Genomic DNA, 12446 nt, shown 5'->3' on the forward strand with positions numbered 1-12446 from the left:
GGAAGGTCTGGGCCCAGGTTCTAGGCGGGTGGAGATGGCGGGAGGCCCAGAGGAGAGGAGAAGTAAAGGCCCCAAGAACTCGGGAGCATGGAGGCCGGGCCTCGAGGGGGGCAGGAGTTCTGGGCTTAGAGCCGGTGGCGCTGGCCTGGGGGACAGAGGTGCCCGGAGGTGAGGCGAGCGCTGGCCCCGGGGCGGGCGCGGGAGCCAGGACCCTCTGCTCCCCCCCCCAGGAGCTACTTCATCGTGATGGTGCCCCTGCGCAAGTCCCGCGGAGGCCAGTTCCTGACCCCACTGGGCAGCCCGGAGGACATGGACCTGGAGGAGGTAAGGCCTGGTGGCCGCGCGGGGGCCCGGGCTTCCCCGGGGCTCCGTATCCCGCGGCTCTGACACCCGCCCGCGCCCACAGCTGGTCCAGGACGTGGCCCGGCTGCAGCGGCGCAGCCTGCGGCACTCCCGCCAGCTGGAGGCGCCCCGGCCCTACATCGCCGCCCGCTTCTCCGTCCTGCCGCCCGTCTTCCACCCCGGCGACCAGAAGCAGTACGGCGGCTTCGACAACCGGGGCCTGGAGCCCGGCCACCGCTACGTCCTGTTTGTGCTGGCCGTCCTGCAGAAGAGCGAGCCCGTGAGTGCCACGTCCAGCCAGGCGGCGGGGACCTGGGGCCACCAGGGCTGGCCTGCGAGGGAGGCGTGGGGAGGGGCCCGGGAGCAGAGAGGGCCACAGCCCTGGGCGGGGGAGGGCTCTGCTGGGCTCCCCCGAGGGGGGACCTGACGGTGCCCCCGCCCCCGCAGACGTTCGCAGCCAGCCCCTTCTCAGACCCCTTCCAACTGGACAACCCGGACCCCCAGCCCATCGTGGACGGCGAGGAGGGCCTCATCTGGGTGATCGGGCCTGTGCTGGCCGTGGTCTTCATCATCTGCATCGTCATTGCCATTCTGCTGTACAAGAAGTGAGCCCTGTGCTCCCCGAGCAGGGTGACCTCCTGGGGGAGGGTCAGCTCAGGCTGGCAGCCAGAGGCTTCTGTGGGTCGGATGGGGAACTGACGCTCAGAGAGGTTAAGCCACTTGGTCAAGGTCACACAGCCTGGGGAGATGGCAGGGGCAAGACTCAGAACAGTCCAGTGGTTTGGCTCCTGCCGAGAACCTCCGCTCGGCCCCCCGGGGCGTGATCTCCTTACCGAGGGGGGCTGAGACAGGTCTGTGTGGAGTGGGGTCCTCTCAGGAGGGACGAGCCCCTTTCCTAGGGAGGAGACCAAAGCTGAGAGGGTTCCAAGCCAGTCCTTCGTCCGCCCTCACCTCTCCTCTTCCCCGCCCCCCGCCGCCTGCGCCTGGTGCTGGAGCAGTAAGCCTGACGGGTGAGGACCAGCCCTTCCCCTGGGCCGGGGCGGGTGCCCAGGGAGGCCTGCCCAGGGCGGTCAGGGTGCTGCCAGGCCGGACGTGCCCTTCCTGACGGGGCGGCTTGGGCACATGTGCGTCTCAGGCGCCTGGCGCTCACCCATGGCCCCGCTTGCCCCGTACAGTAAGCGCAAGGACTCGGAGCCCCGCACCAAATGCCTGCTGAACAACGCAGACCTCGCCCCCCACCACCCCAAGGACCCCGTGGAAATGCGACGCATCAACTTCCAGACCCCGGGTACGTGCCGGCCCCTGGTGAGGGACCCCACCACAGGGAAGGAGCTGGGGAGAGGACATTGCCACCGTGAGGGACATCCGGCTGGACAGCCCAGACCAGCCTGTGTCAACCCCAGTGGGTGCAGCCAAAACCCTGATTCCCAAACACCACCCTCCCTAAGTGGATCTGGGCCTGGAACTCCCGGGTGGCTCTGCACACAAGCAAGCAAGGCTGGGTTTAAGATATATTTAACTGATGGTTGCTGTCTTCTCGGAACCTAAAGAACATTTCAAAATAGAAAGGGCACTGCTTGGTCAGGAGGAACAGTGCTTCCCCACCTCTCCAGCCGCAGCACCCGTGGAGTGGGAGCGTGGGTGGTCCTTGGCCATTCTGCACTGGCCTGGGGATGTGCCCCTAGCAAGGCACAGAAACAGCACCATCGCCCGCCCTGCACCCCGGCCCTCTGGTGGCAAGGCCCGGGCTCTCCGGGCCCCTCGGTCACTGCAGAGCGACAGCGCTCTCACCTGGAGAAGAACTTGATCAGACTCTCATCCTTGATCACGGACAGTGAATCACAAACGTCCCCCTTTCTCCCCCTTTAATGGGCTCATGCCAGCTGCTTCTAACTAAATAAGGAATCTTTAATTTAACTGACGACTGCTCTCCTCCTTATGGGTTCACAGCATGGTTGCATCTGTCCCTCCACTGGTTTATGGCAACTCTGCTTCCAATCAAACGGGGATTTTAAACATTTGTATTTAACTGATGACTGCAGGCCTGAAGGGATCAGGCCTGGCCTCACATGCTCTCCCTAATGTGTTCTTTCTGTGTTTGGACTGGCTCATGTTTCATCCAGATGATTCTGATTTTATGTAACTGATGGCTACGGTTATCCTGAATGAATCTCAGGGTCTCATTTGTCACCGTAGTGTACGATTTTCTCTTTCTGTCTCTGGACTGGCCCATGTCACTTCAGTTGTCATCTAGGTTTCGTGTGTGTGTTTAATTGATGGCTGCAGGTCTCCTGAAGAGAGCGTGCAGTGTCTTCTATCACCCCTAGTGTGTGCTCTTCTTCTCTTTGTCATCTCTGGACTGGCCCATGTCACTTCAGTTGTCACCTAGGTTTCGTGTGTGTCTTTAATTGATGGCTACAGGTCTCCTGAAGAGAGCGTGCAGTGTCTTCTATCACCCCTAGTGTGTGCTCTTCTCATCTAGGTTTCGTGTGTGTCTTTAATTGATGGCTGCATTCTTTTCAAGGGGTCCTGTAGCACCTCACATGTCACCCCTCGTTGCTCCCATACTTCCCTGGCTCTGGGCTGTCTCACATCGTCCTGTTTCCTTCCATCTAATGGGGGTTGTAAATGTGTGTTTAACTGGTGGCTGCTGTCCTCCCTAAAGCTCATGGCATGAGCCCAATGTCCTTCTCCTGCCTCCTAATTTCTCCCTCACCATCCTGCATCCACTTCCCCCATATGCCCTCTGCTGGCCTCAACAGGACCCAAGGCCAGGATGGGCTGGGGTTGGGGACATGTAGAAAGAGGATCCTAAGTCTTTGGGGCCTTGGGTCAACACTGGCCCCTGGCCGGCCAGAGGAATCCAAGCTTGCAGTTCTGTGGCTGCAGGCTGGGCCCGGGCGGCTGTGCCCCTTGTGCCCAGTGGCCAGCGGGGGCGGGCGGCCCCGAGTCCTCATTGATTGCTTGTTTGCTGTTTCTGCAGATTCAGGCCTCAGCAGCCCCCTCAGGGAGCCGGGGTCTCACGTGGAAAGTTAGTCCCGTGTCTGTTCTCGCTTCCTCCCTGTTTGTTTTCATCCTGGGTTGTCCATCCTGCCTCCTGTCTGTCCGCGCGTCCACTCCTGGCCGGCCTCTGCCCACCTGTCCCACCCTGGCACCTTGGGGAGGGCGGGGTCTGCTCCGTTGGGCCCTGGGTGGCCGGGGGCGATGGCTGGGTATGAGCCGTGGGGCGTGGGTGAGACCCGGGGCCGCACGGGAGGCGCCCAGGGGCAGGCAGGCTCCCGAGGCCCCTGGGACGCGGCATCTTGGGAAGTGGCTGGGGGTCTGCGCAGCGGGTGTCCAGGCCGCCTGCGGGTCTCAGTGTGCGACCCGTTTCACGGGCTGGGAGCGGGCAGGGGTCTGACAGGGCCTTGCTGCCCCTGTGGGCCCAAGCCAGGGCAGGGACAGGAGCCCACAGCACACTCACTGAGCCTCGGCCCCGCGGCGGCGGCGGCCTTGCTGGGCCTGAGCCCCTGCCTGGGCACGGCACTGCCCGAGGCCTGGCTGCACCTGCCCCTCACTCCAGCCATCCGCCTGCGCCTTGCCATGAAGCACTGAGCTTGAGGTGCTGGGGACCTTCCTCCAGCCCCGCGCCCAGCTGGGTGGGGGGACCAGGACCGGCCAGCACTGGAACAGCAGTCCCCTCGTGAGCCACCCTGCCACCCCCTAACCTCAGCTTGTCCATGGCCGACTCACACTGTCCAGCACCCGGCCTGCCCCAGGGCCGGCCCCCCTGACCGACGCCGGCCGGTCTGCTCTCCCCTAGGCATGCTCAGCCACCCGCCCGTCCCCATCGGGGACATGGCGGAGCACACCGAGCGCCTCAAAGCCAACGACAGCCTGAAGCTCTCCCAGGAGTATGAGGTGAGCCGCGCCCCACCCAACCCTCCCGGGGCCCAGATGCCCGCCTGAATGCCCACCTCCTGCCCTCTCCACAGTCCATTGACCCCGGACAGCAGTTCACGTGGGAACACTCCAACCTGGAGGTGAACAAACCCAAGAACCGCTACGCCAACGTCATCGCCTACGACCACTCCCGGGTCATCCTCCAGCCCATCGAAGGTACAGCCCGGGTCCCAGGCTCTGCTGCGGTGTTCTGGCCCACAAAGCTCAGACCCCACACTGTCCTGTCCTGCCACCGAGGCCCAGTTCTGGTTTATACCTGACCTGGTCCACTGGAGTTTGTTGAGCATCTTTAGAAAAGTATTTAACTGATGGCTGCTCTTGATATGTAGCTCCATCTGTCCTCCTACGTCGGTGCAATCAGGGAGTTCTGCTGCCTAGGAGCATTTGGCAATGTCTGGGGACGTGTTTGGTTGTCACAGTTTGGGTGATGGGAGTGCTACAGCATCAACTGCGGGGAGCCCAAGAACACGCTCAGTACCCTAGAGTGCACAGGGCGGCGCCATCATCGAGGGCCACCTGACCCCCGTGGCTGTGGTATCCCAGTAGCACCATACAGAATGTGTGGCATTTATACCCCATAACAGGGCCTAGCAGCCAGATGTGACGTGGGTGACAGGAAGTACATGCTGCCCCGTGGCCTCGGGGCATGGGGCAGCACCAGGAGGTGGTGGGCCCGAGTGAGCCCACTGAGGCCCGGTGCCCGCTGCCGTTGCTGTAGGCATCGTGGGCAGCGATTACATCAACGCCAACTACGTGGACGGCTACCGGCGGCAGAACGCCTACATCGCCACGCAGGGGCCCCTGCCAGAGACCTTCGGAGACTTTTGGCGCATGGTGTGGGAGCAGCGGTCAGCCACCATCGTCATGATGACACGGCTGGAGGAAAAGTCGCGGGTGAGGCCCGGCCCCTCGGCCCTCGAGCCCTGGGCCGGCTGCCCCGGGCTTACCCCGCTCTTGCCTGGCACAGATCAAGTGTGACCAGTACTGGCCCAACCGAGGCACCGAGACCTACGGCTTCATCCAGGTGACACTGCTGGACACCATCGAGCTGGCCACGTTCTGCGTGCGGACCTTCTCCTTGCACAAGGTAGAGCCCAGGCTGGCGGGGGAAGACCGAGGCCGTGGCTCCTGCTCAGAGCGCCCCTCTAGGACACAGCAACCCGGGCATGGCCCTGGGCTGACCACACTCCCACGAGGCGGCCCCACAGGTGGGGAGACGCAGGCTGAGAGGGCCTGCCCCAGCCGGACACAGCCAGCCTTGGGCCTAGCTGAGCACGCAGCCCAGGCCTCCTGGTCTACTTAACCTCTGGCCCCCCCTTAATTCGGGCGTGTGATGGGGCCCTAGCAGAGTTCTGGTCCTGCCTTCGAGGGGCTACCAGATGGAGCTGGGTAATACTGCCAGCCCCATGGCGTCAGGGCTGGGTGCAGAGAACCTTTAGATACATATTTAACTGATGGCTGCTGTCCATACTAGTATGGTACCTGTTCTTCTGCATTGATGGTTCTGAACTGGTACGGTTCTGCCACCCAGGGTATTATCACAATAGAAGTGCTACTGGCACCACTTGTGTCCCAGACACCTGGCTAGGCCCTTGACATCAAGCCCCTGCCTGGCCCGAGTGCCACAACACTGAGCAGGTGAACAAAGGGAGTTAAGAATTCTCAGCTCATTCCTACATGTAAAGCCTGGACTGTGCGCCACATCCCCACCTGGGCACCAGAACACCCCAGGGACAGAGATAAGTGTCCTCCTGTAATTGACAAGATACAGATAGCACGCGGGAGGTGACCGCTCTCACTGTAGAATAGGGTGTGGGCGGAGAAACCTGGAGGAGGCGGGGAGGGAGCCACGTGGAGACCTCCAGAGGGTACTGTCCATGCAAAGGCCCTGAGGCAGGACAGGCCTGGCACATGGGTGGAACAGAGCGAGTGCTGGGGAGAGGAAGGGTCTTGTGGGCCTCAAGGAGGGTGGACTTTAACCCTGAGGGAGGTGGAGCCATGGAGGGCTGTGGGCAGAGAGGGGGCCTGACTCTGTGCTCACAGGGGCCCTCTGGCTGCCGCGGGGGAGGACAGGCTCCAGGGTGGAAGGAACCCCCTGACGGAGGCAGGTGTGGTGGTCCAGGGGGCAGTGACAGGTCTGGACCTAGGTGGCCACCGTGAGGAGGGGAAGTGGGAGGCTCCGAGCCAGGTGCTGGGGAGGCCAGGACACCGAGCAGGGCACTCCAGGACCAGGTACTGGAGCCAGTGCTGTCCGAGCACCTGGGGGAGGTGCAGTCACAGGCCACGCCCCTGTGGTCCCCAGAACGGCTCCAGTGAGAAACGCGAGGTCCGCCAGTTCCAGTTCACAGCGTGGCCCGACCACGGCGTGCCCGAGTACCCGACGCCCTTCCTGGCCTTCCTGCGCCGGGTCAAGACCTGCAACCCGCCTGACGCAGGCCCCATCGTGGTGCACTGCAGGTGCGCCCCGCCCACTGCCCCGCCCCGCGCTGCCCTGCCCACTGCCCTGCCCCGCCCACTGCCCCGCCCCGCGCTGCCCTGCCCACTGTCCTGCCCCGCCCACTGCCCCGCCCACTGTCCTGCCCCGCCCGCTGCCCCTCCCTGCCCACTGTCCTGCCCCGCCCGCTGCCACGCCCACTGCCCCCCCCCCCCCCCCCCGCCCGCTGCCCTGCCCTGCCCACTGTCCTGCCCCGCCCGCTGCCCCGCCCTGCCCACTGCCCCTCCCCGCGCTGCCCGCAGCCGCCTGCATGCCCGCCCTGTCCCGCAGCGCCGGCGTGGGCCGCACGGGCTGCTTCATCGTCATCGACGCCATGCTGGAGCGCATCAAGCCCGAGAAGACGGTGGACGTGTACGGGCACGTGACGCTCATGCGCTCCCAGCGCAACTACATGGTGCAGACCGAGGACCAGTACAGCTTCATCCACGAGGCGCTGCTGGAGGCCGTGGGCTGCGGCAACACGGAGGTGCCCGCGCGGAGCCTCTACTCCTACATCCAGAAGCTGGCCCAGGTGGAGCCTGGCGAGCACGTCACCGGCATGGAACTGGAGTTCAAGGTGACGGTGGGAGGCGCCGTGGGAGGGCGGGCTGGAGGCCGGAGGAGCCGCGGGTCCTTTGGATCCAAGGTGCCTTCCACACCCTGACAGCCGCCCTGGCGGCTCCTCCCGGCAGCGGCTGGCCAACTCCAAGGCCCACACGTCCCGCTTCATCAGTGCCAATCTGCCCTGTAACAAGTTCAAGAACCGCCTGGTGAACATCATGCCCTACGAGAGCACGCGCGTCTGTCTGCAGCCCATCCGGGGCGTGGAGGGGTCCGACTACATCAACGCCAGCTTCATCGACGGCTACAGGTACCTCCCCGGGCGCCACCGGGTGGGTCCGGGCCTGGAAGAACCTTGGCCCTGCCTTTTCAGTCTGGTGGGAGACAGAGGCGGTCGGGGCTGGGCAGGAGTCTTCAGCTCCACCGTTAGTGATGGCCGCTGCCACAGCGGGGCTCTTCCGACCCTTCCACAGCAGGTTCCAGTGGAACCAATCTGGTTTTTCGGGGGATATTTGGCAACATCTGGGGATATTTTTAAGTGTCTTGGAGGGAGGGGTCACTCACACCCCTTGTCCTGCAGGCAGCAGAAGGCCTACATCGCGACACAGGGGCCACTGGCAGAGACCACAGAGGACTTCTGGCGCATGCTCTGGGAGAACAACTCCACCATCGTGGTGATGCTCACCAAGCTGCGAGAGATGGGCCGGGTGAGCGGGAGCCACGGAGGGCGGCGGGCGGCGGGTGGGCCTGGACCAGGGGCTGACCCAACTCTGTCTCCAACAGGAGAAGTGTCACCAGTACTGGCCAGCTGAGCGCTCTGCCCGCTACCAGTACTTTGTGGTGGACCCCATGGCAGAGTACAACATGCCTCAGTACATTCTTCGAGAATTCAAGGTCACAGACGCCAGGGTGAGCTGCCAGCAGGGGCTGGGGCCAGTGCCACCTTCCCTTAGGGAGGGGGTGGAGTGGGGCAGAGCAAAGGCCCTGGGGCAGAGACCAGGTTGTCAATAGAGGTGATGGGTGGGCCCGCCTTCCCCCACCAGGTGGGTGGGAAAGAGGGTCATGGTCCTGTGCTGAGCCTGCTGTGCCCCCACGTGACTCCCTGGGGAAGGGGCCCAAGAAGATCACAGGAAAGAAGGAGGGGGCTTTTCCCTGTGGGGGAGGGTTAGAGGGCTGCAAGGGCAGGTGAGAGCTGGTGACCGGGCCCTGCGGGTGGCCAGGGATGATGGGGACCCGTCAATAGGACAACAGTGGTGGCCTGTGTTGGGAGAAGGGCCACTGTGAAGAGTGACAATGGAAGGTGGCCCCCAGGGACCAGGGGAAGGCCAGGTGGGACAATGGGGGACACTGGTCCAGACGATGCAGACAGTGGGGTGAGATGGCACCAGGGACCGCTGGAGGGAGGGGGACAGGCTGGTGATGTGTGCGGGGGAGGCTGGCAGAGAAGGACGTGGACGGACGACACGTGGGCAAGCCATGGGGCACTTGCAGTGGGTCAGCAAGCATGATGCCCATCAGCTGTGGCACCAGAGAAGGGCGGACATTGGCCACAGGGGACCAGAAAGATGAGTGGACAGTCTGTGGTAGGAGACCAATGGACAGAGCCACTGGGTGGGGGACAGACCGGCAGAGGAGGTGGGTGCGCCGTGTGTCGCCGTTCTGGCCCGCGTGGGGTTGGAGAAAGCAGGTGGCAGGAGGAGGAGACCACGGTGGGAGGCGAGGTGGCAGCAGGGGGCCTTGGGTGGTGAGGCCGCAGGGGAGGTGGCCCTGGAGAGGGGAGTGGGGTCAGTGGTGAGGGCGACCTTGCTCGGGTGTGATGAGGCGTTCCTGCAGTGGACGAGGGGGGGTTGGGAGGGAGCCCTGCTCTGCCATCCTGGTTGACACAATGACGTCTGAGGTGGTGTCACTGGGTGAAGGCAGAGGCTGGTGCTGGCACCTTGGGCGGTGAGGAGTGGCAGAGGAGGGCGCCAGGGCAAGGAGTGGCGGGTGATGTGCCGATCGGGTCTGAGGCTGGAGCTGGGATTGAGGTTGGTGCCCAGGAAGCCGCCATGAGCGCCAGGTACCAGCAGCGGGTGTCCTCTCTCCATTCCAGGACGGCCAGTCGCGGACGGTGCGGCAGTTCCAGTTCACAGACTGGCCAGAACAGGGTGTGCCAAAATCGGGGGAGGGTTTCATCGACTTCATCGGCCAAGTGCATAAGACCAAGGAGCAGTTCGGCCAGGACGGCCCCATTTCCGTCCACTGCAGGTGAGGCTCCCAGCCCCGCCCGAGGCCCCAGCCCGGCTGGGGAGGCGGAGCCTCGTGGCTGTGGAGGCGGAGCCTCGTGGCTGCGGAGGCGGAGCTTCGTGGCTGCGGAGGCGGAGCCTCGTGGCTGGGGAGGCGGAGCCTGGCGGTGCAGCTTGGGGTTGGGGAGTGTAGCCACCAGCCGTGACCGCGGTTCCTGTCCTGCAGTGCCGGCGTGGGCAGGACCGGCGTGTTCATCACGCTCAGCATTGTGCTGGAGCGAATGCGGTACGAAGGCGTGGTGGACATCTTCCAGACGGTGAAGATGCTGCGGACGCAGCGGCCGGCCATGGTGCAGACGGAGGTACTGACGGCGGGAGGGCCTCACACACGCTTGGCGAGATGGGCTCAGCCACCCTGATCTCTGGGTGGAGGGATCTCAGACAGCCACTGCCTCGAGTGGGAAGAGGACATCAAGGCTCAGTACATTAAATCCAAACAGTGTCTCTTGGAGTGGACAGAGACGCCCCAAAAGTCCCAGCGAGGTCGTGTTCATCCAGAGACCCTGCCCTAGGTCACAAATCATAAGATTCAGACACACAGGTGGGGAAACTGAGGCCCAGAGCAGGAGGGGACTTCAAGCAGGAGAGGACTTCCTGAGATCACATTCACACTGGGCACACTGAATGTCCAGGGGCACAGACGAGCCGGCCTCCTGCCTCCCTGCGGACCAGCTGCCTGGACAGGCCCCCGGCAGCCGGGGAGGCGTTGCGGGGCCCAGCCTGCGGGAAAGCCCAGCACCTGCCTTGCGGGGGGCCCCTGGCGAGGGCTTTGGGCTTGGGGACCTCTGCGGGCGGGCGCCAGGCTGAGGACACGACCCGGGGCGGGGCGGGCACTGACGGGCGGCCTCTCCCTGCAGGACGAGTACCAGTTCTGCTACCAGGCGGCGCTGGAGTACCTGGGGAGCTTCGACCACTATGCAACCTAAAGCCATGGGACCCCGACGCCACGGCCGACCCTCTGCCTGCACTCGGACCCGGGCCGGGCGCCCCGGGGAGGGCAGAACGCGGTGGCGGTGCTTCTGCGCGGCCCTCGAGCTCCGAACCAGGCCGCCCGCGACCTCCCGCCTGGCGCCACCTCGATAAGATACTCGCACATTCCTCGTTTCCTTCCGATTCCAAATTGAGACTCCGGGGTGGGTGGGGGGCGGTGACACTCGGGGTGGCCCTGAACCAGCGGGGCGCCGGCCGGGCGAGGCCAGCTGTCCTTCAGACTGTGGCTGTGTCCGTGACGCTTTCTTTTTTCTTCTTTTTAGTGTATTTTTTTTCCTTTTTTTCTTTTTTTCATAAGAAACAAAAGACTTGCCGGTCAGCGACTTTCAAACGAGCCGCTCAGCTTGTTCCTCTGTCCCCAGCCTGGTTCTCCAGGGTGCCGAGCGTCCAGAGTGTCCCCGCTGACCGGCAGCCCTGTGCCTCGCTCCCGCGGGGGCCGCCCTCGCCCCCTCGTTTCTCTCCTTCCTGTTTTGCGTATTTGTCTCCGACTTTGTTTTTTTAAATTTTCAGACATATCAAGTGGCCCTGGGGTGGGCAGCGGGACTCGGCCCCCAGTGGCGGGTCACACCCGCGGGGTCGGGGAGCCACAGCCCAAGCGCTTTCCAGCCTCGGAGGTGCCACGTGTGCCCCGCCATCAGGGACCCTTTGCCTGGGACTATGGGGCAGGTTGGGGACAAACAGAAAGGACCGGACGCCCCACCCCGAGCAAGTGAGTTTTTTCTCTTTGTACGAGAGCGGCTGCCGTTGCTTTCAACACTGTTTGTCAAACGGAAGCAGCTGGTGGCCTTCCCACCTGTGTATGTAGATAAACCGACTTTGTATTAAAGGAAGATCGTCCGACCCAGCCCGGCCGGCCCGCCGCGTGGTCTCTTCTGCATCCACCGTCTCCCTGCAGCGCGCCCCTGGGGTGGGAGCAGGCGGGAGAGCCCGTGGTCCCAGCTGCTGGCGGGAATGGTCTGGCTGGTCCTCCTGCCCAGGTGGGTCAGGAGTTGAACCCGGGTCCCTGCCCTGCAGGGCTGCCACAAGATCCCCTCTGAGCGACCATGACTGATAATCTGCCTCCGCCTCTCTGGGCGCAAGGGTGTTGTCACAGATGATGGCAGGATTAGGCACCAAGCCAAAGCCAGTGCTGGAATCCACGCCCTGGCCAGCCCCGCCCACGCCTTGGCCAGCCCCGCCCACAGCCTCAGCCCCCTCTGGGAGCTCATGGAGGAGCTGCCACTGGAAGGGATGGTGGGGGCTGCTTCCCCCATGTCCGAGGCCACCCAAGGAGGGGCCTGGAGCATGAGCTACTCTGTGCCTGGACCCTCCCCTCTGACCTGCATCTCCAGGCAGGGGCAGGGCTGTGCCTGGGAAGTGGGGTTTGCCGCTTAGGGGCTGGTGTGCCCTAACAGAGGAAGCGGTGGTGTCACTAGTGAACACCTTCCCAGATCCCCCAGAAACACAGAAACAAACCCTTCAGCTTGTAAAGGTCTTCAACTTTGCGTGGTGTAAAAGCAACACGCGTCCCACGGAGACCACACGCTGCATTTTGATCTTCCCCTGGGGCTAGCGAGACCCAGCGGCCTGCTCAGTGCCCACGCTCCTGGGCAGCCCTGGGGCCACGGGAAGAGGAAAGGAGGGTACTCACAGCATTCTGTGGGGCTGAGCTATGTGGTCAGTAGCGCCAATGTACCAGGTATATTTTTGACTTACTATATTTTCAGTTCACAATGGATTTTTCAGGGCACAATCCCCTCATAAATTGGCGAGCATCTGTATCAGATACCTTGATTTTAGCTCAGAGGGACAAATTCTGCCATAAATTCAGCTTCTCCTGAAAAGGACTGCATTGGGAAACTTAAAACATTTCT

At 63.5% G+C, this 12446-nt stretch overlaps 1 protein-coding gene across 6 annotated transcripts in view; it reads left to right on the forward strand.

The window, feature by feature from the left end:
* Window positions 1–11437, forward strand: part of Ptprs (protein tyrosine phosphatase receptor type S) — a 54974-nt gene extending 43537 nt beyond the window's left edge. For 3 of the 6 annotated variants that reach the window (XM_058579193.1, XM_058579194.1, XM_058579197.1), the window contains 18 exons: window positions 231–324; window positions 407–622; window positions 790–947; window positions 1341–1352; window positions 1518–1630; window positions 3326–3373; window positions 4145–4242; window positions 4317–4440; window positions 5003–5178; window positions 5252–5371; window positions 6587–6741; window positions 7049–7334; window positions 7450–7628; window positions 7899–8025; window positions 8102–8227; window positions 9411–9565; window positions 9770–9905; window positions 10461–11437. In XM_058579193.1, coding sequence (XP_058435176.1) covers window positions 231–324; window positions 407–622; window positions 790–947; window positions 1341–1352; window positions 1518–1630; window positions 3326–3373; window positions 4145–4242; window positions 4317–4440; window positions 5003–5178; window positions 5252–5371; window positions 6587–6741; window positions 7049–7334; window positions 7450–7628; window positions 7899–8025; window positions 8102–8227; window positions 9411–9565; window positions 9770–9905; window positions 10461–10529 — 2392 coding nt within the window. In that variant the 3' untranslated portion in view covers window positions 10530–11437. The remainder of the gene's footprint in view (window positions 1–230; window positions 325–406; window positions 623–789; window positions 948–1340; window positions 1353–1517; window positions 1631–3325; window positions 3374–4144; window positions 4243–4316; window positions 4441–5002; window positions 5179–5251; window positions 5372–6586; window positions 6742–7048; window positions 7335–7449; window positions 7629–7898; window positions 8026–8101; window positions 8228–9410; window positions 9566–9769; window positions 9906–10460) is intronic. The other 3 variants (XM_058579195.1, XM_058579196.1, XM_058579198.1) reach the window with 1 other exon arrangement.
* The last annotated feature ends 1009 nt before the right edge of the window (window positions 11438–12446 follow it).

The sequence above is a fragment of the Marmota monax genome, unplaced genomic scaffold, assembly GCF_021218885.2.
Source record: "Marmota monax isolate L192 unplaced genomic scaffold, Marmota_monax_Labrador192_F-V1.1 WCK01_AAM20220418_F8-fsc00102, whole genome shotgun sequence".
NCBI lineage: Eukaryota > Metazoa > Chordata > Mammalia > Rodentia > Sciuridae > Marmota > Marmota monax.